Source organism: Nicotiana tabacum, chromosome 12, assembly GCF_000715075.1.
Source record: "Nicotiana tabacum cultivar K326 chromosome 12, ASM71507v2, whole genome shotgun sequence".
In the NCBI taxonomy this organism is placed as follows: Eukaryota; Viridiplantae; Streptophyta; class Magnoliopsida; order Solanales; family Solanaceae; genus Nicotiana; species Nicotiana tabacum.
In genome coordinates, this window is record NC_134091.1 from 41,334,178 (window position 1) to 41,360,970 (window position 26,793).

The 26,793-nt window shown below is 36.8% G+C and overlaps 1 protein-coding gene across 4 annotated transcripts; it reads left to right on the forward strand.

Annotated features, from left to right (window-relative positions):
* The first annotated feature begins 4,334 nt into the window (after nt 1-4,334).
* On the forward strand, nt 4,335-24,781 carry LOC107793597 (putative aarF domain-containing protein kinase At1g71810, chloroplastic). 4 transcript variants are annotated; one of them, XM_016615975.2, is made up of 21 exons: nt 4,335-4,823; nt 4,908-4,952; nt 5,108-5,146; nt 5,819-5,989; nt 6,102-6,254; nt 6,430-6,465; nt 7,759-7,802; nt 9,373-9,463; nt 11,937-11,978; nt 12,061-12,169; nt 13,082-13,196; nt 13,284-13,333; nt 13,444-13,522; nt 14,925-14,975; nt 15,091-15,232; nt 16,179-16,223; nt 16,351-16,455; nt 16,577-16,618; nt 21,920-22,099; nt 23,271-23,390; nt 24,260-24,781. In XM_016615975.2, exons 1-21 carry the CDS (start codon nt 4,458-4,460, stop codon nt 24,362-24,364), a joined length of 2,130 nt encoding a protein of 709 aa, XP_016471461.2. In that variant the 5' UTR covers nt 4,335-4,457; the 3' UTR covers nt 24,365-24,781. The 4 variants fall into 4 exon arrangements, with proteins under 4 accessions (XP_016471461.2, XP_016471463.2, XP_075082493.1 ...); XM_016615977.2 differs by having other exon boundaries at nt 23,274-23,390; XM_075226392.1 differs by lacking the exon at nt 9,373-9,463 and having other exon boundaries at nt 7,740-7,802.
* Nucleotides 24,782-26,793: the final 2,012 nt, after the last annotated feature.

Sequence of the window (26,793 nt, forward strand, 5' to 3'; positions counted from 1 at the left end):
ATTATACTTCGCGTCAAAATATTGAGTTTGCAATAACTCACTGCAGCTGCATTTTAAAAAGATGACTGTACTAAGATGTGATTCAGGATTCACATTTGTTTAACCTTTAAACTCATTACTCTTTTAAAATTATAGGTTCAAATTTTTTTTTTGTTTGCAATTAATTTTCTCATTATTTCTGTACTTAGTATTGAAAATATTGTGGTTAGTTGAACTCATTGATTATATGATACATTCTCCACCTTAGTTAATTTTAATATAGAGATTCAATTAAATTATAACGGTAATGAGAAAAGAAAACGGCAAAGGGCCAAATATACCCCTCTACTTTCAAAAATGGTCTAAGAATACCCCTCGTTATACTATTGGGTTATCTATACCCCTGCAGTCATACTTTGTATTCAAATATACCTCTCATATAAACGGAGGGACACGTGTCATCGTCATGTTGGTCAATTCTAAATATCTCCTAATTAATTAAAAAGACCCATTATCCATATCCAAAAAGTAATTTTTTAAAGCAATTTTTTTTTGTAAAAACTGAAAAAAAACTGAAATTATTTTTACTAGAAACTGAAAAAAACAAAAACAAAAAAATTCCAGTTTTTACAAAAAAAAGCTGCTTTAAAAAAAATTAAAAAATATTTTCTAAAATAATGTTTTTGTAAAAACTAAAAAAAAAACTGAAAAGCAATTTTTTTTGTAAAAACTGGAAAAAACTGAATTTTTTTTACTAAAAACTAAAAAATCGAAAATATGTTTTTTTCTAGTTTTTACAAAAAAACTGCTTTAAAAAAAGCTGAAATGCAATTTTCTAAAACAATATTTTTGTAAAAACTAAAAAAAAACTGAAATGTAATTTTCTAAAGCAATATTTTTGTAAAAACTGAAAAAATAAATATTTTCTTTTTTTTTTTCAGTTTTTAGTTAAAAATATTTCAGATTTTTCCAGTTTTTAATTGCTTTAGAAAATTGCTTTTCAGTTTTTACAAAAATATTATTTTAGAAAATATTTTTCAGTCTTTTTTAAAGCAGCTTTTTTGTAAAAACTGGAAAAAAAAATTTTGTTTTTTTTCAGTTTTTAGTAAAAATAATTTCAGTTCTTTTCAGTTTTTACAAAAAAAAAAAATTGCTTTAAAAAATTACTTTTCGGGTATGGGTAATGACTCTTTTTCATTATTTATGAGATATTTAGAATTGAACAACATGACAATGACACGTGTACTTCCGTTTAAATGAGGGGTATATTTGAACTCAAAGTATGACTGCAGGGATATAGATAACCCAATAGTATAACGAGGATATTCATAAACCATTTTCGAAAGTAAAGAGGTATATTTGGCCCTTTTGACAAAAAAAAAATAGGAGTTTACATACGTCTCACCTAAGAATTTGAAAGAGTAAACCAAACAAAAAAAGAAAAAGAAAAAATGCTTAATTAAAACGCACTGGGGGACACAAGGCAAGCCCATCCGCCATAACCCAATTCTAAAAAGAATGGAAAAAATAACAAGAAGGACATGAGATTTGCACCTTGAGGCTAAATTCTAGAAAAAGAAAGGGAAAACAACAAAATGGATGTGAGATTTGAATTTCCGACCTTACTAATAAAAGTGCACTAGTAAGCATTGCATCATAGAACACTTTGAATTTAGGTGAATACGTATATATTTAAATAATTTTGAAGGGATAAATCATTGTTATACATGAGGTACTAATTACACATATACCCCTTTTTCCATTTGTCGATTGGTATTTGCATTTTCAGAATTGAAACAAATTATGCGATGTAAAATTTAAAGGTGGATTAGTTGTATTATACTTATGATATACTTGGAAAAGTGAAAATGCTAGATGTTTTGATAATGATATGTGCGAACCAAGTGATGTTCTTTTTCTTCTTCCTCTTCCCTTTCTTTTGTTTCCTGGAATGTGATTAAATTTCTTATGTTTGTGTTTATGCTTAAAAGATGGTTTAGGGCTTTAGGTTTATGGCGGAAATTTTAAGTTTAGAACCAATATAAAACACTAAAGCGAGTACTTCAAAACAATATCTTGCCGTACCAATTCCCGATTCAAGGAAGACATTTAAATCCCTAGGTAATTTAATTGATAAAAATGAAAATATCAGTAACATATTATTGATTGTGCGAGCACCATATTTACTTAAATGGTTCAGAGAACAAATGCGATATAGCAGCTTCTTTGGTACCTAATAACCTATTAACTCTTTTTTCTTTTTCTTTTTGGATCAACCGTCTTATTTAATTTAATGAGCATGATTATTTTATATATACTTCAAAGAACAAGTTATTTAAATTTTTATCTTCTATTCAAACCAGTATCATATTCATGTTAATTTTGCTTATTTTTTTCATTTAAAAAAACAACGGAGTTAATTCAAGTATAGAGGACAACACTAAGATTAAATGTCAAAATACTTTATAGATTTAATCTACCTACTATATATATAACTTCAAGAGATTACACATCAATCAAAAAGATATTGTCGAAGAATATTTTATATTCCCTACTCAATTTTTTAACTTCATTATTACAAGTATATTTAGATTGGTTTAAAAGCTGGTCAAATAAATTTAAAATTACTTTTTGGCTTATTTAATTGTTTGACAAGCACAAAAAAAAATGATTTTAAGCACGTGTTTTTAAGCCATAACAAAACGCTACTCTTCAGTCAATTCCGATCAACCTTTTTTCTGTCTTGAGTCTTTGAACCATGGTGATTCAGGTCGTGTTGCTTTAAGAACTGATGTGTTCTATCACATTCTTATATTCTAATTTCTTTCGTTTTTCCTCTTCTTCCTTTATTTTGCTTGCTTATATATTATTATGATAATTTTATATTAACCAAACGAGAAACTACTACACATGCATTCCGTTCTTAAGTTAATAGAGATTTTAGTTCTTTTTTTTAGTCCTCATGTGTTAGGTAGAATATTCACAAATAATTTTTAATTTTTCTTGAAATTTTAATTTGTCTTAATTTTAGATTTCCTTTTTCTTTTATCAAACAGACAATATTATACTTGTTTGTTTAGTAGAAAACAAACACAAGAATGCTTAACAGTATACATTTTTTCCCAACGAGAGCCAATTCTAAGATCTCAATAACGTAAATTCATTTATTTTCCTTCTTATGTAAACAAATGTGATATTTATCCTATATGTTTCCTCAACAGGCTTGAAATCAAGAAAGAAATAAAAAGTTTTACATGGTTGAAAGTGATAGGAAAATGAGAATTCAAGAATTATATTTATAAAAATTATTTTAGGTAATTGGTTTAAATTGAAAGTGAATTAAAATATAAATAAAATTGTAATTGTGTTAATTTAGAATAAATCATCATAGTAATCAGCTTCTTTATAGTGTTAACAACTTTAAGAATATTTAAGTCATTTTAATAAATAAAAAATGCTTAACAACATTTGTTTACCAAACACTTCAATAACTTTTTTTTTCAGCTTCAACTTTTTTATCCAAACACATAATTATTTATTTATAAAATAAACTCTAGCACCTAAAACGTGTTTTTAAGTATTTGTGCTTAAAAATTATTTTTTTTTAAGCTAATCCAAACGAGAATCTAACCCTTGCCTTTTCTTTCTCCTAAATTTGTGGTGCAATTAATTCAGCAACACTAAAGTAAAATCCATCTAAAATCTAAAATAGAAGTCAAGACATTCGTCACTTTTCTTGCTTAAACGCCAACTGAATTAATTGTCATACAATTTTTTCTCCAGAAATTGAAAAGTAATATTCTGAAGTGCCAAACAGTTCCCTATTTCTACACGCATCCTTAAGGTCACGAATCCAATCCCATCTTTTCTTTCCCTCCCTTTCTCCATCATCATGTTTGGATTTTCTACAATCAAATTAATAAGGAGAATAACATTTTTGGTCCCTCAATTATTGGTAAATTTAATTTTGGTCTTTGTGATATATGGCTAAGCACATCTATGGGTTTTTGATTCCTTTATGTAGGAATCAGTTATATTTAGACTCGTTTATAACTAAGTCTATATTATCTTTAAATATAATGTAACAATACAAAGTTAACATAACACGTAAGCAATCAAATGATGTGATTATATATTTTATTAAATTTGTGAAGGTTCACAAATAGAGGATCAAAATTGTACATATTAATAATTGAAAGTTAAATGTGCTTAGACAAATATCACAATGCTCAAAAGAAGAATTTGTCAAAAGTTGAGGGACTAAAGTGCAAATTTCTCATTAGAAAAAAAAAACCAAAACCAATAAAAAAACTCCAACACTCAAAAATTGGAAAATTCTAAAAAATCAACACACACGAATAAGATTTTGCGAAAAAATTGTGATACCATTATATTATGTACGAGTTTTGAGTAATTTTCAGCCTTACATAACGGTCCTAACAGACCCTGAAGCAACATACTATTGCTCCGCCACAAAAATGCTAGTCGTCCCGCCACAACCGTCGCCGTTATTATTCGCCGGCACTTCATTTTCCGACCGCTCCTTCCGCCGTCTATTCCGTCGGAGCAAGGTGCATTCCACTTCCCGCCGCGCAGCACCGCGGGTTGCGGCAATTGCCCGGGAGGTGGACGACTTCACAAAGTACTCCGGCTACGTTTTCGAGCTGAATTCAGCGGATGAGGAGTCTCTCACGGAGTACAATATCGCGAAAATCGCCGCGTTTTATCAGAAGAAACCTTTGATTGTCGTTCGTAGACTTGTCCAAATCGGTTCTACTCTCGGCAAGTGGTTCGCCGTCAGGTACATGGATATTGTTAACGAACGTGCCGATGAGATGTTCAAAGTTAGTACTATTCGGTACATATTTTAGAATTATGTATCTTCGCATTGTGTATTTTGAATTTATTTAGTTTTTTTCCCCTTGTAGATTAGAGCTGCAGAATTGAGGAAGATACTAGTACAGCTTGGTCCGGTATGCCTTATAAATTCAACTTGCAAATTTTACTTCAATATTTCTCCCAATTAGTTTTATTTTTAAAAAGATAGTATGAGTACTTTTTAATATGGAAGTGGCAACAGTAAGGTGTCTCTCTATTCATAAGCCTCGTTTTAAAATATTTTTTGCAGGCATATGTTAAAATTGCGCAGGCTATCTCATCTCGTCCTGTAAGTAACGAGTTGTTCAGCTAGTCAGTTTATCTCCAAATTTTATCATTCATTCCCACTCAACGTCCAGCAATTTTCTGCTGACTGAGAGAATTTACTTCCTTGCTGGACTAAATTGGCATTAGCTCCCCTTTCCATTTATGAATATTTGTCAACAAGTTCGAAGTGACCTTTAGCAACAGAAGGACTTTGAAAATGAGAAATAGTTAGCACGATTGCAGCTAGCATGCTGGATTATAGATTTCATTTTGAATTTAGTTCCTTTTTGACTGGAGATCTATGTTGTTTTCCTGAAACTCAACTTTTTTTGGAACATCTTTTAGATTCTGGAAAGAAAAAAAATGTAGAAAACAAAAGTGCAGCTTTTAGAACTCGCTCGTCTGCGCGAGTAGAAGCTGCTTGAAAATAATGGGGTTCCAAAAATTCATTCTTCACTCTCCAAGTTATGCAACTATTAAGGTCCAAAGATATCTTGAACTAAAATTCTGGGCATGTATCCAAAACATAAACTGATTCAGTTTGCGCAATTAATTCTTACTTACTGTGAAATAATGGGAAATTAAGTGCAAGTAGCTCTCTGCAACAATTAATTGTTTGAAGGTGCACACTCGTAGTGACAGCACCCAATGTTTCACTAAAGTTAGTGATGTTCATCAGACATATTGTTTCTAGGATTTGGTACCACCGTTGTATTTGGATGAGCTATCTCAGTTGCAAGATCGGATAACACCTTTTTCCTCTGAAGTAGCTTTTCAAATTATAGAGAAAGAGCTTGGCATGCCCTTAGATGTGGTGTTCTCTGAGATCTCACCGGAGCCTGTTGCAGCAGCGTCACTTGGACAGGTCTGTGAAGCAGTGGGTTTCTTTTTCTTATATTTTAATTAGGCGGACTCATATTCACACTTATTATAAAGCCAAACGTGATAGCAACTAAATGTAAGTTCCATTTTTTAAGGTCTATCAAGCTAGGCTACGTTCTAGCGGACAAATTGTTGCTGTAAAGGTGCAGAGACCTGGAGTTCAAAGTTCAATCTCCTTGGACATATTGATTTTACGTTATCTCGCAGGCTTAATAAGGAGGGCAGGAAAGCTTAATACTGATCTTCAGGTATTGTAGTACAAGTAAAATTCCTTGCTGAGAGGCGAAAATGGGATGGGATGTGGAACACATATGGTTTAGGCTGCTGTGCATTCATAGTGTGCACAAGCATCTATTTTCAACCATGACAAGGCATATTCTTTGCAATTAGTTGTCCTGAGCAAATTTTTTGTCCAATATACAGGCAGTTGTTGATGAGTGGGCCTCAAGTCTTTTTCGGGTACGCAATTATATCTTAATCTTCCTAGAAAAATATCATATATATGCGCTGTCCACATACTTGCTTTGATACTTTATGAGTCTCACATTTTAAAATTTATTCAACTGATCAAAACTTTCAGCTTTAAGTTCATATTTTTTGTCACGCAAGAGGAATTCCCCCCCCCCCCCCCAAAAACCCCCTTTATTAGCCGGTTAGTAGGTTTTCTGGATTATCATGGACTAAGCTTATAAATGATACGATTAAACAATGGAAAGAGTTACATAGATAGACTCAGGAACATTCAAAGGGTGATAGTGAACTAGTTTGGGTTTATATATTGTTGATCTATTACTAAGTTTAAATTATCTTTGAAAAGATTGATGGAGAAAAAGAAGGATCTCCACATTGATACTCCAACATATGATAGTGTCAAAAAAATCCTCTTGAGAAGAAAGGAATTCATAAGTACATAATTACATAGAGGAAATGAAAGATGATCGGTCACAAGTGTGAGAATAATTGGAGATAGAAAGGACCTTCCTTACACTAAGGATTTCCTTGATCCTATACTTGCTTATACTGATTGTGGATGAGTTAACTACTCCTACAGTATAAGGGATGAGGTTTTATGGTGCATGATATATTGATGAAAGTAGCAAAGGAGTTTGTCAAAGTTAGAACTATGGAGAATACTAGAGAGTAAGTTTTTTAGGATAATAAGTAAGATAGAATATATGCACTACAAATTTAGCTCAAATAAGAAGAATGAAGAATAAGAAGAATTTAGCTCAAATAAGAAGAATGAAAGGTGAAGTGAGATCAAATGAACGTTTTTTTTAAGCCATGCAAGATTGGAGAATCACATTTGACAAAGGACGCAAGCAGCAGATATAGAAAATAAAATGCAACAAGGTTGCTTGAGATGGTTTTGCCATGTTCTGCGTAGACATTCATATGCACAGGTCCATAAGTATGACAATACGATGATTGAAGATTGGGGATATAGAAGCAAAGGATCCATATAGGTTATGATTAAAATAGTTATAGTTTGAGATTTAGAGTGCCCTAATTTGCCTTCAAAGGTAATCATTTAATATTGAAATGAAATGGGCCCAGATAGCAAATGGATATAAAGGATTCATATAGCTGGCTCAAATCCTCATGTACACATATCTATGGACTAGAATCTGTTTCTGCCTACATGTACACACACACGCACAAAGCAAACTAACAACAGTTACTTTTAACAATATAGAAGGACGAATATTCTTAGTGCTTTATATTGAATACAGGTGATCAAATTGAATGCAGGAGATGGACTACAAACAAGAAGCACGGAATGGAGTCAAATTTCGGTAAAATAGTTAATCTACCTGAATGCATCCTGTATAAGATATCTGAAATCTGTTGTTCCTTGCATACCTTTAATCTACTCTTAGTCCAGTCTCACTTAGATTGTTTTGATGAGTGAGTTTGCATTTAAAAAAAAATAAGGATCAGAGATTCACTGCTTTGTATGGTTAACGACAAGACAAGCAATTGGCTCCAAGGTCTTTTACAGAATTTACCATTGGTTTTTGAAGTTTATGAATGACTAGCTTTTATCATGAGATAAATATCCCCAATTGTGTTAAATCTTTTTTGTTCCCTTTTATGACTAACGCTGATTTGGAGCTGTCCATTATATAATAATACCTCTCCTTTTTATTTATTATTGTGTCGTGTTGAAATTTTCTAATATTGCACCAAGCTTCGGGAATTTAAGAGGGTTAACCGGTGAGTAGTGTTTTTGAAGCTCGAATCAGGTACATAAGAAGAAATTTTATAGGATGCTTTAATGGATTAGCTATTGCAATCACCTTCTGTTGGTCACATACATTCTCGCGAAATCTTTGTAACTGGTTGATGTTTCTGTTGAAACACTGATCTAATAATTTGCAATTATAAGCCTTTTCCCTTAAATTAATGTGCAGTACCTGGAAACCTTTCTTAAAACACTATCAACTAAATCTGAAAGCATTTTGTTTAAGCATCTTACTCATTATTATGAAGTATGGTTTTGACCCTTCCCTTCTGCAAGTTAAGGGAAAAAGACAAAAAATAGAAAAATAGCCTCCAATGTTTCTCTGGTTAATGAGGTGGTTAAGCAACAGGTAGGGAGAGTAGTATTTCTTCCTATCTTCTTCAATGAGCCAATGAACTGTACAAAATTGGGTTTTGAAACATATATATATATATATATATATAGAGAGAGAGAGAGAGAGAGAGAGAGAGAGAGAGAGAGAGGGAACTTACGAAACTCCGGTAGACAAATCCTGCTTACCGAGTTTGACTTTGTTTGTTTTCTGGTGCATGGAGACCAAGAGGAAATGACCTTGTTCGTGCACATGCCACACTAAGCTACTTTGGGATGTCATATGATGATATGAAGACATCAAAAGCACATACGGGAACGGAAATATCATAAAAATGAGGGAGGGAAAACTCACCCAAAATAGTTGAAAGCGTGAAAATAATGAAAAAGCACATCAGAGGAATGTGATGTCAATCTGATTTCACCTGAACAATTATTTTGGATCAGGTCCATCATGAATGTCCTCTTATTGGATATGGGCATATGGCAATTTGGTATTGCTTATAAAGATACTAGCCAACTTTATTCAATGTTCACCCGCGCGGGGAAAAGTTCCATGCACCATGTGAAAAATAGTTGATTATCATAGTTTGTGCATCCTATTATTTCCAACAATTACAAAAGTTTCATACTTGCCTACTAGGTTGATTATGCATGCTTCATCTAGCACCAGTGGCATTGGATTGTATGGTACTCGTTAGTTTGTAATTGCAGATTCGTGCATCTCTTAACAGGGAGACATCTTCTTTTATTTATCCATGATCTAAACATCTCATAAATTGCACGAGCAGGCAATTGTATGGTGCAATACAAGACGTTGTAGTTCCAGAAATGTATTTGGCGCAAACAACTCAGAAAGTGCTCACTATGCAGTGGATTGAGGTACAACTACATACCAGCAGCTATAAGCATACTGTCACGTGATAATTACGTTCAGTGAGATTTTGGGTTAGCCTGTGACAATTATGTTGCACATTCTCTTAACTTTCCGTAAGTAGCAGTTGGATTTCTTCCACGCAAATGTCAAAGTCAATAAAGACCTGATTAGTAAAAATGCTGAATTCAACCAATAAAAAAAAAGATTTTGGAGATTTTCTTACATAAGGGCACTGATCTTGAGAACATCTCGTCTCTTCCTTATACTTGCTCCTTTGAAACATCTCTTTTTGTGATTCCTATGGCTTTCTGACAGTCCCTGACATTCAGGCCCGGAAGGGAAAGGTAAAGAGGATACTTGACTGGGAGTTTCTTTAGATTAACATATTCACTAGTTGATGTGCACTACCTAGTTAGGGGGGAGAGAAGCATCAACACAACATTTAAAGAGTTACATCCAAAGGGGTCTAAGTTAGACTAAGGTTTACATCTCTATTAACTTGGATAAAATGTTTGAGAATCTCGTCGTTTCCTTTGAAGAATTTCCTTTTTTTTTTAATTGGTTTCATTATATTAGTGAGAATGCACGGGAGAAAAATTTATGTTTTAACAATAATACAATGAGCCCTATACAACAACAACAACAACCCAGTATAATCCCACTAGTGGGGTCTAGGGAGGGTAGTATGTACGCAAACCTTACCCCTACCCTAGAGTAGAGAGGCTGTTTCCGATCGACCCCCGGCTCCCTCCCTCCAAGAACTCCCCACCTTGCTCTTGGGGTGACTCGAACTCACAACCTCTTGGTTGGAAGTGGAGGGTGCTTAACACTAGATCAACCCACTCTTGTCAATACAATGAGCCCTATATGTCCTAGTCCCATATGCAGTAGGAGTAGAATATGTATTAAATACAATGAGCCCTATATATAATACATATTCTACTCCTAATGCATATGGGACTAGGACATATTCTGCTCCTACTACATATGAGACTAGAATTATTTACACATAACTATCTAACACTCTCCCTCAAGCCGGTGCATACAAATCATATGTACCGAGCTTGTTACATATGTAACTAATACAAGGACCGGTAAGGGATTTCGTGAAAATATGCAAGCTGATCATTCGACTTCACTACGAATCATGCCAAACTCCTGAATAACTTGCTGAACTTACCAAACCAAACCCGAGGAGACTGATCTAGACCATAAAGTGACCGGCGCAGCGCAAGCGACATACAAGGCCACTAGACTTCCCCGAAGCAACAAAATCAGGTCTGATAAACAAAAGTTGGCTGAAAAGTCACCGGAGAAATTTGAAAATAGTGAGACTAAGCCGAATTCCACACTACAAAATAGGTTCTAAAACACTACCAGAAAACAGAAACTTTTCTGGAAATTACTGTTCATGCCAGAAAAGTGCATTGTTCACGCTGGAAAAAATTAAAGCTGTCAGGATTTGATGTAATTTATATGGGTAGGCTCAGAATCACTGGACGAGTAAGTTGTCCCGAAAAAGGTAAGTCAAATAGTGGCCGAAATGGGCTCACACGCGCCGGAAAAGTTACTGTAGCTCGTCGGAAAATTCCAAAGTTCTCGGAATCTGCAGGAAATTGTACTGGTGGACTCGGAATCACCCCACGAAATAGCTGTCCTAAAGAAATTTTTGAAAATTCTGGTTGGAAAGTGCTCCACGCGCAGGCTCGTGTGTCAGACGCGCTCGCCGGAACCCTAGTTCTGGCGGCACGTGGAGGCGCGTGAGGGACTTTCCGCCGGAGCGATTGACTGGGGATTTTTTACCTGACTTTTCTGAACAAGATGGTAGTGTTGGTTTTTGCACAACACTTACCGACGAGGAAATAATGCAAATCAATCTTGAGTCGTCAACCGGAAAGACGCACGGTGACTGACTTTTCTGTTCCGATGGGACTGGAATTTCTGGGGTTTGGTCGCATAAGGTTTCATTTCTGATGGTGGTACAGGTATATGCACAGTACCACTGTAGCAATGATGAACCGTGGGAACAAGAAGTTGCCGGAAAATTGCATGGCGACGAGATCTTTCTTCTCGGATGTCGTTGAAATGACGCACCGCGATAATTTTCTCACTAAAGCTCTGATACCATGTGAAAATGCACGGGAGAAAAATTTATTTTTTAACAATGATACAATGAGCCTTATATATAATACATATTCTACTCCTACTACTTATGGGACTAGGATTATTTACACATAACTATCTAATAATATTAAGGTATTACAGATAAACACAGTAGCTCCAATAGCACTAACATGATCTCATTTGGTTCATTGACATATATATGTTCTCAGCAACATGAGAGTGTCAAGGATCTTTTTATTTAGGTCAGATGAGTTGGCATATCTTATAGCCAACAACTAGTGTCCATTTCCCCCTCCCCCAGTGTTAAGAAACTTAGACATATTGCTCATGTTACTACACCTTTTTCTTGGCTAGGGGCAAAAGCTGGCTGGGGTCAAGGATCTTTATTTGGTTGAGGTAGGTCATGAAACTCATTTCCTCAATGTCTATCTGTTTTTCAACTTTGAACCATACTTTAGAGTTAACTTAATGTTCACAGGTAGGGGTTTATTGCTCATTCAATCAACTTCTAGAGTATGGATTTTATCATGCAGATCCACATCCTGGAAATCTACTTCGTACATATGATGGCAAACTAGCTTACTTAGGTACTTCATTTATTTTCATTTTTCAATATGCATGCAGGATGCCATCTTTTAACTAAATATATCATGTTGGAAACCTTTTGTTCATGCTATGGTTCCAAATATATGCTGGTAATCTTGTGTACTTGCTACTTTCCCAAATATATGTTGGTAACCTTTTATACGTGCTACTTTCCTTTTTTCTTTCTTACTCTAGCGTTTGTCATTTTTTTTCTTATGGAGAATGTTGAAATGTCTACTTTGTTTAATACCATTAGATTTCATGAATTGGTTATACCTATTGTCTTATAGCTCAAAAATGAAAATGCTGCTGAGAACTCATAGTAGCTATCTTCATGTAAACTCAAAGTATCATATTTGAATGTCTTATGAAGTGTATATGTGAAAGTGGTTATATATACTAGATTGCTAGTGATGCTAGAGAACAAACTCCTCTGAGTTTCTTTGGTTGTTTCTCGTCATAGTTATTCTATTTTTTAGTGTTAGAATCTCATATCAGAAGTGTTTGGGTTATAGTCTCCTTATATCAACATGGAAAATCCTCAACACTTGAACTAGCTTTTGAGTTTGACTCAGGCCCAAGGTTAACTTGGTATCAAAACCAGATTCATCCGTGATGTTGGGCCACCCAATCAGTGTTGGCCACCCAAGTTATATTACTTCACACTCCAGATGTCCAGCTGTGGGGGAGAGGAAGTGTTAGAATTCCACATTAATTATGTGTATTGGTTGTAGTCTCCTTATATGGTCTTGGACAATCCTCACCACTTGAGCTAGCTTTTAAGTTTGAGTCAGACCTAAGGTCTATTTTCTTAAAGTTAGTCTATAACAATATGAAAATTTTGTCCCAGTTGAGTGCCTTAGCTTTAGCTGCCTGTCATCAATTGTTTAACTTAAACTTTCTTTCAATCCCAGACTTCGGTATGATGGGTGAATTCAAACAAGAATTTCGTGATGGTTTCATTGAAGCATGTCTCCATCTTGTGAATCGTGATTACAGTGCATTGGCCAAGGATTTTGTCACTCTTGGGTATTATTATTATCTTCACTACTCAATTCGAGTTCCTTCCTTAATATTAGAAAGTTGCTTAGTTCTGCTACATATATGCTTTGACAGGCTTATTCCACCCACAAGTGACAAGGCTGCAGTTACAGAAGCTTTAACAGGTTTTGTCCTTTATGTTGATATTTATTAGCTCTAAAATTATATGATGTCTGGACCTAGAAAGTGATATACTTGTTGGGTTCTTCTATACTGATATGAATTTCACCATTAGGTGTTTTTCGGGATGCTGTCGCCAAAGGAGTCCGCAATGTAAGCTTTGGAGATCTTCTCGGAGATTTGGGATTCACCATGTAAGCGCTTTTCATGATTACTTCTTTCGATTGAAATTGAACATATCTTTGCTTTCCTGCACTTAACTTTTCTTTTGTGATGTAATTTGGTCTTATTTCACTTGTGCTTTTATCATTTCTTACTTTCTAAGTTGGTATGGAAGATGTATAACACATGGAGCATGCTGTGATGAGGGTAGGCTCGGAGAAGGGAGCTTCTCTAAATAAACAATTTAAGAAGGAAAAGAAACATATTTGAAAAGGTGTGTCCTATTAAAGGCACTAATCCTGGTTTAGTTTATTGAACAACTTAGTGGTCGATCTTGATCTGGTTCTGAGCTGATCTGCTAGATTATGGGATAGAATATTTGTGCTTCTAGCCAGTGGGGGATCTTTGGAGGACATGGATTCATATGCACCTAAGTTCCCCTCCCTAGACTATGTATAGCAATGTTATATGCATACTTATTATACTTATATATATATATATATATATATATATATATATATATATATATATATATATATATATGCTCAAAGAGCCATATGGTTATTGGGTGCACCTTCATAAATGAGGTCCAGGGTTCAATTCCATGTCTTTCTTGCTGTTTTTTCCTTTCTTTTCTAGAATTAGGCCCACCCATGGCATGTCTGGTGACCCTTCTTCCATTCTAAATTAGTACATTTTTCTTCAATCTTTCTTTGTTTGGTTTTGTCTTTCAAAATTCCAAGTCTAACATATTGAAATCCCTATTCTTCTTTTGTCACCGTAAAATATTATATAATTAAATCAAAAGTCTATATTAAAACTAGTAGCAGTGGAGGATGTAGCGTATAATCTATATGCTACATCCTCCAATGCTAAACCCATTGACTATATGCTATATCCTCCGTTGCTACTTGTTTTAATATAAACATTATATATTATTTTATACAATTTTAGTGTGTGTGTGTGTGTGTGAAAGTTGCTCAAACTTTAAAAAAGTTTAATTTTGAACCTATAATTTTAAAAGCCTAATGGGTTCAATGGTAAGATTTAAGAACCTAGAGGTCGAACCCGTTAGATTTAAATCCTGGATCCACCTCTTCGTAATAGTGCACCCATCTTCTTGAACTCGTGGATCCGCCTCTTTTCTCAGGACACCGAAGTATTACAATGGGAGTTGCATGCACTGTTGCATGTCAGACTATATGGCTCTTCGAAACGAATGAACTTGCTTGATAAAAATCTGGAAAACGTTACCATTCATATTGAGATCATTGATGATAATGTTCAGAGATGTTCTTTGTTGTCTGGATAATGCCTTAGTAGATATTGGTTTTTCTTATGAGGACACCAAATGCCAGATCTATCATTTACTCTATGCAATATTCTTTTGATTTTTTTTTTTTAAATAAGTTTTGCCAAACTCTTTGATTACAGGTACAAATTTAAGTTTCAAATACCTTCTTATTTCTCTCTTGTCATCCGAAGGTAATTTTGCGTGTAAAGTTTCACAACAAAAGAAATTAGTTTGTTTTCAATTTCCCTTGTCTCATTTATTCTGTTGGTGGCTGATGTCATGTGCTGTTGCTTCTGAGACATCTAGCCTCGCTGTTTTGGAGGGCATTGCTATTGGCATCAACCCAGAATACAAAGTTCTGGGCAGTACGTACCCATGGATCGCTCGAAAAGTACTAACTGACAGCTCACCAAAACTGAAAGCTTCTTTACGGGCACTTCTTTATAAGGTATATGCAAATGGTTTCTCTTGTTCTCTTTCTTAGCACTAGGGGCGGATTTAGGGGGGCGGAAGGGGTTCATCCGAACCCCCTTCGCCGAAAAATTACATTGTATAAATAAGGCAAAATCTGTTTTTTACCTCTATATATTAAGTTTTGAACCCTCTTGACACAGCCCAAAAGTATAGCTTAGTGGTCAAGGGGGTTCAAAATCTTTGAAAGGTCATAGGTTCAATTCCCACTAGCTACGATCTTTTTTTTCTTGAACCCCCTTCACGGAGATCCTGCCTCCGCCACTGCTTAGCACCAATTCCCAGCCGTCCCCTTGCTGAAGCAACTTGATAGACCTCATACAACTTCATGTTTCTGACCTCCATTCAAATATTTGGTGCCACAGCTGGACCACTAACAATTAATTTTCCTAGGTGAGGAAAAGTCACAAATCTTTACAAGTCGCGTTCGGGAGTTCAAATGATTTAATTGGAAATGAATCTCAAGTATCTTATGCTTGTGCTTTTTGCATGAAAGAGGGCTTTTTTCTTCTCCTTTGATATGGAAGAAAGGGATGAGTTTTAAATATTCAAATATCAATTTGATGTAACAATGTGCGATGAGCTAGGTTTCAATCATGTATGGATGCAGCTATGCTAGCAACACTCTTTTCTTTCCTCTCCCTTTTTTTTCTCATTGTCTTTTTGGGATCTACTAAGCATCGTATTTGACACAAATTTGTCTCCAACTAATTGTGAATTCTTTGAAGAAGGGGCTTTATTCAGAAAAAGAAATCAAAGACTAATTTAGTAACGTTAGGTAGAGACATATCAAGCTTGAAGCATGAGACAGTATACAGAAGTTTTACTGGTTATAGTGTTATTAACCTAATAAATTTTGTAACTGCAAGTTTAACTGTTTATGTACTCGTGGCAAATTCTAATTCCATATACTCTTATATTAGGATGGTCAGTTCAGGATTGATCGACTAGAGTCACTCTTATCAGAGGTACGCTTTATGATATATTCGAGTTACATATGAGAAAATTGGAAATCTTTAAGTATTTCATAGTTTCACCATGTTAGTTAGTATTTGTTTCTTATAAGTGTAGATCCTGAATCTCTCTTCATAACAGTCTCTCCGTGCCAAGACAGAGAGAACCCTGATTAACAAGCAAAATGGTGAGACCGATTCGAAGGTCGTTATCAAGCAAATTCTTTCTTTTACTCTGGATGATAAGGTATTCTATCTCAGAAAATACTACACTATTAAACAGACCAGAAGCTGGATTGCACCTGAAAATAAATGAAAGAAAGAAATACACAGACGCACTTCTTATTAGTTCATTTGTTTATTTTCAGGGTGCCTTTGTCAGAGACCTTCTACTTGAGGAATTTGCCAAGGTATAGACCATTGTTTGAAATTACAAAAATTCAAGCAAACTTTTCATCGATGCTCAGCACCTTCGTTTGACTTAATTCAAACAGGTGATAAATACTATATGGTAATGGCTGAAATTCTTTAGCCATGAATGTAGATGAATAAGAAAAGACCCTATACCAAATATAATAGAAATAATTTGGCTAAATCTATAGGCAGTTTCAGCTTCATAACTTGTCAGTCAAGTTTTCTATTTCAATGGATTCTAATTACAGACTAACTGATTTGCATCATTAGTACTTGTAGTTGGTTGGTGTTTCTGATTCTGATATTATTGACGATTTGGGAATTTCTTTCTTTGCTCTTATTCCAAAATATATATAGTCCCAGTAGGAGTACTAGATATAACAAAGAGATAAAGCATAGGTGAAGAGAGGTTTCGCTATCATACTGGTCGTTTGTGGATGGAAATCCATCTGACAATGCAAGACCCAATACTTTAAAGTAGGGGTGGCAAACAGGCGGGGCGGGGCGGATATGAGACGGGCCAAAAACGGGTAATGCAAAAATGGATAAATTATGGATAAATTATTCAACTCGACCCATATTTCAACAATAACAAACCCAGTTTGATCCCATAAATGGGGTTTGGGGAGGGTAGTGTGTACGCAGACCTTACCTCTACCTCATAGAGATAGAGAGGTTGTTTTCGATAGACCCTCGGCTCAAGAAACAATGAAAATAAAGCACCAAGTAGCAAAGAATGTTAGCAACAATGTAACATAGTAACGTGTGCGAATGCCGCAACCTACGTAATAAAGAACCGTAAATAGGAAATTACAAAAATAGTCCTAGTACTATTGAATGGCCTAGGAGGAACACACTACTATCTATCAACCTACAACCCTAATCCTCGAGCTCCACATCTTCCTATCGTGAGTCATGTCCTCGGTAAGCTGAAGCAGTGATATGTCCTGCCCAATTACCTCTCCCCAATACTTCTTAGGCCTACCCCTTCACTTCCTCAGACCTGCCATGGACAACCTCTCACACTTCCTCACCGAAGCATCCATGTCTCTCCTCCCCACATGTCCGAACCACCTCAGCCTTGATTCCCGCAACTTGTCCTCCACAGATGCCACACCTACCTTGTCCCTAATAACTTCATTCCTAATCCTGTCTTTCCTAGTATGCCCGCACATCCATCTCAACATCCTCATTTCAGCTACTTTCATCTTTTGGACATGTGATTTCTTGACGGGCCAACACTTAGCTCCATACAACATAGTCGGTCTAACCACCACTCTATAGAACTTGCCCTTAATTCCTGGTGGCATATTCTTATCATACAAAACCTCCGATGCGAGCCTCCATCTCATCCACCGGCTCCAATACGATGAGTAACATCCTCGTCAATCTCCCCATTGCCTTGAATAATAGACCCAAGATATTTGAAACTGTCTCTTCTAGGGATGACCTGAGTACCAATCCTCACTTCCACTTCTTCTTCATGCATCCCCTCACTGAACTTGCACTCCAAGTACTCAGTTTTCGACCTACTCAACTTGAAACCTGTAGACTCCAGCGTTTGTCTCCAAACTTCCAATTTTGCATTAACTCTGCCTCGCATCTCGTCAATCAGGACTATGTCATCAGCAAATAGCATACACCATGGCACCTCCCCTTGTATGTTACGCGTCAGCGTATCTAATGCTAAAGCAAACAAAAACGGGCGAAGAGCCGATCTCTAGTGTAATCCCATCTCCACTGGGAAATAATCTGAGTCTCCTCCCGCAGTGCTCACCCGAGTCTTTGCTCCCTCGTACATGTCCTTAATCACCTTAATGTACGTCACCGGGACACCACTAGCCTCCAAATATCTCCATAGGACCTCTCGCGGGACTTTATCATAGGCCTTTTCTGGTCAATGAATATCAAATGCAAGTCTTTCTTCCCCTCCCTGTACTGCTTCACCAATCTCCTCACAAGGTGAATGGCTTCTGTCGTTGACTATCCCGGCATCAATCCGAACTGGTTCTCAAAAATAGTAACACTACGTCGCACCCTCATCTCCACCACCCTCTCTCATACTTTCATAGTATGACTCAGCAGCTTGATATCCCTATAGTTACAATCCTGGATATCACCTTTGTATTTATACAACAGGATCATCAAACTCCGCCGCCAATCTTCTGGCATCTTCTTCGTCCTGAAAATGACATTAAACAGACCAGTAAGCCACTCCAAGCCTGCCCGACCCACTACCTTCCAAAATTCCACTAGGATCTCATCTGGCCCAGTAGCCTTACCCCTGCTCATCTTCCGCATCGCCCCCTCCACCTCTACGCTCCTAATACGCGTACAAAACCCAAAATCTCTCTGACTCCCTGAATCCTCCAACTCACCTAGCACGATGTTCCTGTCCCCTCCCTCGTTCAAGAGCCTATGGAAGTACTCCTGCCATCTATGCCTGATACACGCCCCTTCCACCAGAACCTTTACCATATTCGTCCTTGATGCACCGTACTTTGTCCAGGTCCCAAGCCTTTCTCTCCCTAATCTTGGCTAACCTGAACAACTTCTTGTCGCCTCCTTTGCCCCCAAGATCCTCATACAATAGCTCGAAAGTTGCAGTCTTAGCCGCTGTGACTGCCAATTTTGCCTCTTTCCTTGCCTTCTTGTAACACTCCCTACACGTCTTCTTCTCCTCCTCGTTTGTGCTCTCCACTAACTTCAGATATGCCGCTTTCTTGGCTTTCACTTTTCCTTGGACCTCCGCATTCCACGATCAGTCTCCTTTGTGGCCTCCCAAATAACCCTTCGTTACCCCCAGCACCTCTCTAGCAGCCTCTCTAATGCAGTTCGTTGTCATGGTCCACATGTTACTCGCGTCCCCACTATTCCTCCAGGCCCCCATGGCCAACAACTTCTCCCCCAACTCCTGAGCATTAACCTTAGTCAACGCTCCCCACTTAATCTTCGGCTGGCCATACCCCGCTCTCTTCTTCCTTGTTCTCCTGACCTCCAAGTTCATTACCAAAAGCCTATGTTGCGTCGACAGACGCTCACTTGGTATAACCTTGCAATCAGTGCAAAGGCCCTTATCACTCCTCCTAAGGAGAAGATAGTCAATCTGAATCTTGGCTACCTTACTCCCGAAGGTGACCAAGTGATCCTCCCTCTTCTGGAAACACGAATTAGCTAGCACCAAGTCAAAAGCTTTAGCGAAATCCAACAGAGAAGTACCACCGTCGTTCCTAACTCTGAATCCAAACCCGCCATGCACGTCGTCATAACCCGTGGCCGTCACCCCAATATGGCCATTAAAGTTGCCCCTTATGACGAGCTTCTCGGTGTGTGGAATACCACGCACAACCTCGTCCAAATCGTCCCAGAAGCGCCTTTTGACTTCTTCACCCAGGCCCACCTGAGGCGCGTAAGCGCTAACCACATTAAAAGTGACCCCACCAACCACTAACTTAATAGTCATTAACCTATCATTCACCCTCCTAACATCCACTACCATCTTCCTTATATCCCTGTCAACTAAAATACCTACCCGGTTCTTGCCCGCAGCCCCTCCTGAATGCCATAGCTTAAACCCGTTAACATCCCGAGCCCTCGTACCCTTCCATTTAGTCTCCTGGACACATGCTATATTAATCTCCCTCTTATGAAGAATCCTCCCTAACTCTATAGACTTACCTGTCAGTGTCCCTATGTTCCAAGACCCCATTCTCAGCCTGTTAGAACCCTTACCCCCCTTGCCACCCTTGCCCCCACCCCCTGGCCCACCCAAGGACATGACCCTACTTCTATCATCATTGCGACTAGCCACTACACCAACAAGAAACTAAGAATATATACTAACACCACAATTACTGCAAAAGCAGATAAGCTAGAGAGCTTCAAAATAGATGAAATTTTTTCTTAAGCACACCAGAGATACAGTGACTCAACTAATAACGGCGCAAGGTAAGCACGCCGAAAGGCCTTAAGTGCAAGAGATACAGTGACTCAACTAATACAGTGAAAAATTGCACTTCAGATGCAAGGCCAAAAAGTCTGAAGTGCAACCAACGTTTTCTTGCACTTAAGGCCAGATAGGCCAGATAGGCCTTAAGTGCCAGATAGGCCTTAAGTGCAAATTGTTTGATAAAAAAATTCTATTGCACAAAACTCTTGGTTGCTTTCTCTGTTTCACAGGAGCTCTAAAGCTCTGTTAAAGTTTTCCCAATTTTTGATTCAATAATTTCACTCCTAAAAGATTAAGGGCCCTAATCCCCTTTTTGGGGGGGTTTATTTTCCATTGTCTGATATAGTAATGAACAATATATTTTTATTTTATTTTCATCACATAATGCTCAACAAGTACTTAGTATCCTTACACCAGAGTGTTTGTTATAACTTATGGGATATTTATTCATCTAATAAGAATTCCTAACTGCTATACAAAATACATTAAGTTCCCTTTTCTTGTCTTTGTCCTTAGTTAGAGAAACAATAACTGTTAATAGGCTTGGTATTGAGAAAATTCGATTTTTACCTTGTTCTTCTCCAAAGAAAGAAATCCAAGGATGCACAGGAAATCCCTTGAATCAAGAATCACTGTATTGGGGCTTCAAACTTTGAACTAACTGATTCTTAAGTTTCCTTCTCTGTTAGAAAGACTTTTTTTTTCTTCTTAGCTTCTGTTTCAATGGGTTAGCCGGCGGATAATATGGATATCCATATTATCCATGGCTCTTGAATATGATCACTTTGAGAGAATTCCTAGTCTCCCAAACTTGAGGAACTCCCAATTTGTGGCTTTACAAATGTAAAAGCTAAAACCATTAGTTATCCATTGGTTATCCATTTTCTAAGTGGATAATATGGTTCTTATCCATATTTGATCCGTTTTTAAATAGTTCATTAGCCAACCCACTTTTTAATGGAAATATGGATGGATAACTGTTTTCTTTTATCTATTTTTCCACCACTACTTTCAAGAAAGCAAGAAACTGCTCAATCACTGAACATGACATGGAAATTTAAAATATTATGTGCAGTCCCAAAATCAGTGCTCTTGATGATGTTAGAGTCTGCATTCCTCATTTTCACGTGGTATCAGTATGCGTGCTAATGTGAATAATCTAAGAAACTCAAATTGGCGAATTTCCACTTCATTTGGTGTGTTGAAAAGTGGTTATAGCTTAACTCCCTTTCCATGTTGGTTGGTTTCTGATATTGTGTCCAAAATTTCCAGAATGCTACTCTTTCACTGTAGTTTTCATCATCCGCACTGGTTGTATTAGGAAGTCACTCTTTTCTCCAATTTACAGGGTATGGATGCACTTGGTGTTGCAACTCTTGATTCAGTAGCAAATGCAGTTGCAACTAGGCTACCGTTCTCTCCCTCCCGACCATCTTCATTGACTGATGAAGATATTACTAATCTAAGAAATCTGCAACGTCTATTACTGTTGATATCAGGACTTAGAGAGAACGAGAACCCCAGCATGGTAAGAGATTCTTGCAAACAAAATAGACATGTGTTTTCTTGCAGTTGATATAGAACCACCACGATGCACAAATCTCCATTATGGAAAAAGTATCTAAGAACAGTTTTTGTATGGATTACTATTACTTACCCATGTTTATCACTGGTAAAAATAGAGCGAGAGCATCCGTGGTTACCTCCCATAACATGCTGTATTCTTGAAGAAAAACGCATTCAGACATACAAACGTTTAATATGATCCATGAATAGGGGTGGCAAACGGGCGGGTCGGGTCGGGTAATAGAAAAACGAATAAATTATCCGATCCGACCCATATTTAATACGAATAAAAAATGAGTTGACCGCCATATTATCCATAGATTCTTGAATATGATCACTTTTGGGAGAATTCCTAGTCTCCCAAACTTGAGGAACCCCCAATTTGAGGCTTTACAAATGTAAAAGTTAAACCAACTAATTATCCATTGGTATCCATTTTCTAAGTGGATAATATGATTCTTATTCATATTTGACCCGTTTTTAAATAGTTCATTATCCAACCCATATTTTAATGGATAATATAAATGGATAATTGTTTTCTTTTATCTATGTGCCACCACTATCCATGAACAGCTAAGATATTGGTACTTGGAAACACCTGAAAAAGCATCAGTTTAATAATGAGAGTTCAGTATCTTTCTTATTTCCATGAGAATGTTCTCCCTATTTTTTACGTCTTTGAAATTTCCAAAGTTTCATTATAAATATTGATGTAGTGTCCCCTCAAAGACCAATTGCGAGCCTTGCAGTGTATTGCCACACTATGACAACATAATCACACTGCTTGCTCTTAGTTAGCTGCTAAAGATCAGATTTATTCCATGATGCATCCTTGAACATGCATGGAAATCCAAGAAGATGTTTCTCTCCAGCTGAGAATTCCGCTTCACATTTCACCATCTTGGTATCCAAGCTCCTAGACTAGTTACATTTTCTGTATAAAAAAAAATGATCTTCCCATTATTGAACTGTTATGTTCTTATGTTACTCTACATCCCTGTGCATTTTATAGAACTTGATTTAATTAGGGATACCACATTACTAATCATTTCAGTGCCAAGTTGATGTTTATGATTATTGCACAATTACTTGATATGTTAGTAAAACGTGGACTCATAACTTATTATCTATAGAAGGTTAAAGGAGTTAGCACATCCAAAGAGCAGAGGATATCTTTGAATGGAGCGCCCGTATCCCTTCAGCAATTTGAAGCTGTCCAAGAACTTCTCCCCCTCCTTTCAGTTCTACCTGAGGTAAAGCTCAAGATATTTATTATCTCCATAATACAAACCAACTTTATAACTGGTCGCTTCTTTATGATGGCAGTGATAGAGTGTATTTCCATAATTCTAATCCAATCTTTTAGTTGTTGTTTATAGAGAAAAACTGATTCAGTAAATTTTGAAAGAAAGAAGGGCCACAGATGGCATGAGGGCTTACCTGCATAAGTAGGCCTGATGATTAGAAAACTGGGCACCCCCCCTTTAATTACCTCTCTTACACTAATATACTATTTTCCCACCAGTTATTTAAGAAACTGTAAGAGTCCGTTTAACTGCATGATTGCTCTACAATAGAAGATATGTGATGGCATATACCAATGGCCCAGCTTAAGTTGGTAGGTTTATATTACGGTGTTTATTACAATTTGATGGCTTATGTTTAAAACTTTATCCTCTCGTTTTACTATATAAGCTACGGCCTACGCTTTTTGTCAATCTCTTTTTTCAGTTTAACTGCCTTTGACAGCAAATGGTAAATACGTGCCAATTAATGGCGGAGCCAGAGTTTTCATAAAAGGGATTCAACTTTTATAGAAATAGGCTAGATCGAGCTTCCCTTTCAAGTCAAGGGGATTCAACCCTTGTATTTATTATGTACTTTATTATTTTTAGCTTGTACCTTCTGGAAAAAAATATTTACAAAAAATCCTTCTCAAAAAATATTTTTAGCTTGTAATATACATGTATAATAAGTGAATTTTTTTAGCAAGGGGTATAATTTGAACCCCCTTGCTTCAAGGTAGCTCCGTCCGTGGTGCCAAAAACAAAATGCACTTATTTGCATGAAGACTATTTTCTAGCTTTTGCAGGTTTTACTAATGGATGCATGTATTTTGCAGCTTCCACAAGATATGCAACAACGATTGCTTCTCTTGCCTGCTGATTTCGCTGGAAAGCTGGCTTCCCGAGTCGCTGCAAGGACGTTACAGAGGGTATTCTTGTGAGATATTTCAGCTTTCACAACTGTAAGAAAAGCAAGACATTCAATTTTGGTCCTCTTCGAAGTCCGAAGAGCTTTTGGAGGTTTGTGGGACAATGGGAGGGAGCAATTATCTTATCAAGTTGGCCATTCCAGAGCGAAAAGAGCTATGCAGTTACAACAAACACAGAAAGATCTAAAATAATATAGGTAGTAAAAATATAGCATGGAGGCAAAATGTAGGCACCATTTAGTAATTCTCCTATTACAAATACACTGCTGATACCTGTCAAAATTATATTTGCACTGCTGCTTCTTTTTCTTGTACCATTCAAGTCAAGTGTACAAAATTTGCTAGACGAAATGTAAAAACAAATAATACCTCGTGAATGAGCTTAGAAGCTTGGTCATGAAAACTCAATGAAGTCTTTTTAATAGAAAATCTTCTTTTTATTTAGATTTTGCTACATAAAGGTGTTGAAATAGCTGAAATGTGCCATTTGCCTCACTGGGAAAGGAGGAGACTGTCTTCATCAAGGAATATAGGTTTACCTTGGCTGGATTATTTTGCTTGATGATGTACTGAGGCTGATGGCGTTTGCCGCTCCAGAATGTGCATATTGTGGACTTCTTTTAGTCGATAATTGATGAAAACACAATTATATTCAGGGGGTGAGAAAATGAGGAGTAGCTTCTTAGTAGCTAGAAATGGCTGTGGCTTGAAAAAACGAGATGGTAGTTGTCTTTCTTTTCTTCTTTTATTTCATGCGAGTTCCAGGCAATAAACCGAAAACCAAAATGTCTATTGCCATTGACAAAGGCAATTTATTATCTCCCTAATGACACTGGAGCAAAGAACCATATAATTGCAACGTCGAATATATTCAATTTCCTCCATAAAGCATACATGAAACATGATACACACAAATGTCCGCCTGGTAACCCTTAGATTGTATCGTACTGCTCTTCATTCAAAAAGTTTTACCATAAGAAATTAAACTTAGTTAAATGATCACAATCTAACACCCCTAGATAACCCACCCTCGTTTAGAGATATGCTTCTAACGGACCCCCACTCTAACCACATAGCATTGCAGATGTATCAAGAAGCGGAATCATCAATACCAGCTCTATGTAGCATGCGTACAGGGGAGCCATTAAAAGAGGGCTACTGTGTTAGCCTATCGCAAGCAAAGCCTCTCTTCACAGCTATGTGGGTTCGTCTTCCCCAGCTAGCTACCTAATGAATTTTACGATGGCACGGTCCTACAAAAGATTGGTAACACCATAGGAAGGCTGTTAATGAATTTGATGGTTGCACTTCCGCTACCTTAAGGGGGCGATATGCGAGGTTATGTGCTGAAATCCTCATGGACAAGCAGTTAAACCTTTTATTTATATTGGATCCCATAAGCAGGATATCTGTTACGAGGGAGAAAATTGTGTGTAAGAGTTGTGGGAGATTAGGCCATGTTGCCCTACAGTGTCACTACTACACTTCGGAACCAAATGCAAAATCCCTAGATAATGCAACCAGTCAAGTTATGGAATTACAGAAGCAAGAGCCAATGGAAGAAGACTGGAAAAGAGTTTCCTTTGCTAAGACAAAAAAGAAAAGCACACGTCCAACAACAACATCCATTAATGTTCAAGCAGTCCCGGTATAAATGTCAGGAATTTATGATGCTGAAACAGGAAAGTATCTAAATACTCAAAAACTGAATTACGTGGAAAAGGTTATCTGGAAAAGATAAAAGAAAAGTTTTATCCACTAATGCACCATTGCTCTCTAAACCACCTGTGATTAGTAACCAATTTTCCACCTTAATGGATCAGCACAAGGTTTTAGGAGAAAACAATAACACTAAGCCGGATGTTTTTTCTTCCAGCCAATGCATGATAACTGTGCATGACACCTACCAAGACCACAACATGCGGCCAAAGGCATGCAATCTACTACACCCAAATTGCAATCATTAGCTAAAACTCCTAATAACCAAAAAATTTTACTTAATCAACACTTCTGTAATAGCTTAGAAAATAATCCTGATATTATGGATGTAACACAAAATACGACCACCATTTCTACTAATAACGACCACAATATTACTACAAAACCTTCTGTTAATTCCAACGCCTCTCTAATTCCCATGGCAAATGGGAAATCTAAAGAATGCCAAATGGACACCATACATGACCAAGTGTCACAAATAGAATCTCCGTAAGATCTTGCTAATTCACTTACTCTTCCCCAGTCTGCTCCAATGCAAGTAGAAGCTTCTGTTATAAAGTCACCTAGGGACTCGACCATCATCAATCCCACTCAACTAAAAAAACAGGATATAATCTCTTCCACTTTTAATAATGCCAAGACTCCCATTCTCATCAAGGAGAAGGAACAGATTACTCCAAATCCTTCGCTACCATCATCAACCAACAATGAACAATGCAATC

Excerpts from the sequence above, each read along its gene's own strand:
- LOC107793597 (XM_016615975.2), top strand. The coding sequence starts at position 4,458 with ATGCTAGTCGTCCCGCCACAACCGTCGCCGTTATTATTCGCCGGCACT. Across the intron at positions 5,990-6,101 it reads CAGCAGCGTCACTTGGACAG|GTCTATCAAGCTAGGCTACG; the intron begins GTCTGTGAAGCA and ends CCATTTTTTAAG. Across the intron at positions 11,979-12,060 it reads AGGATCTTTATTTGGTTGAG|GTAGGGGTTTATTGCTCATT; the intron begins GTAGGTCATGAA and ends TAATGTTCACAG.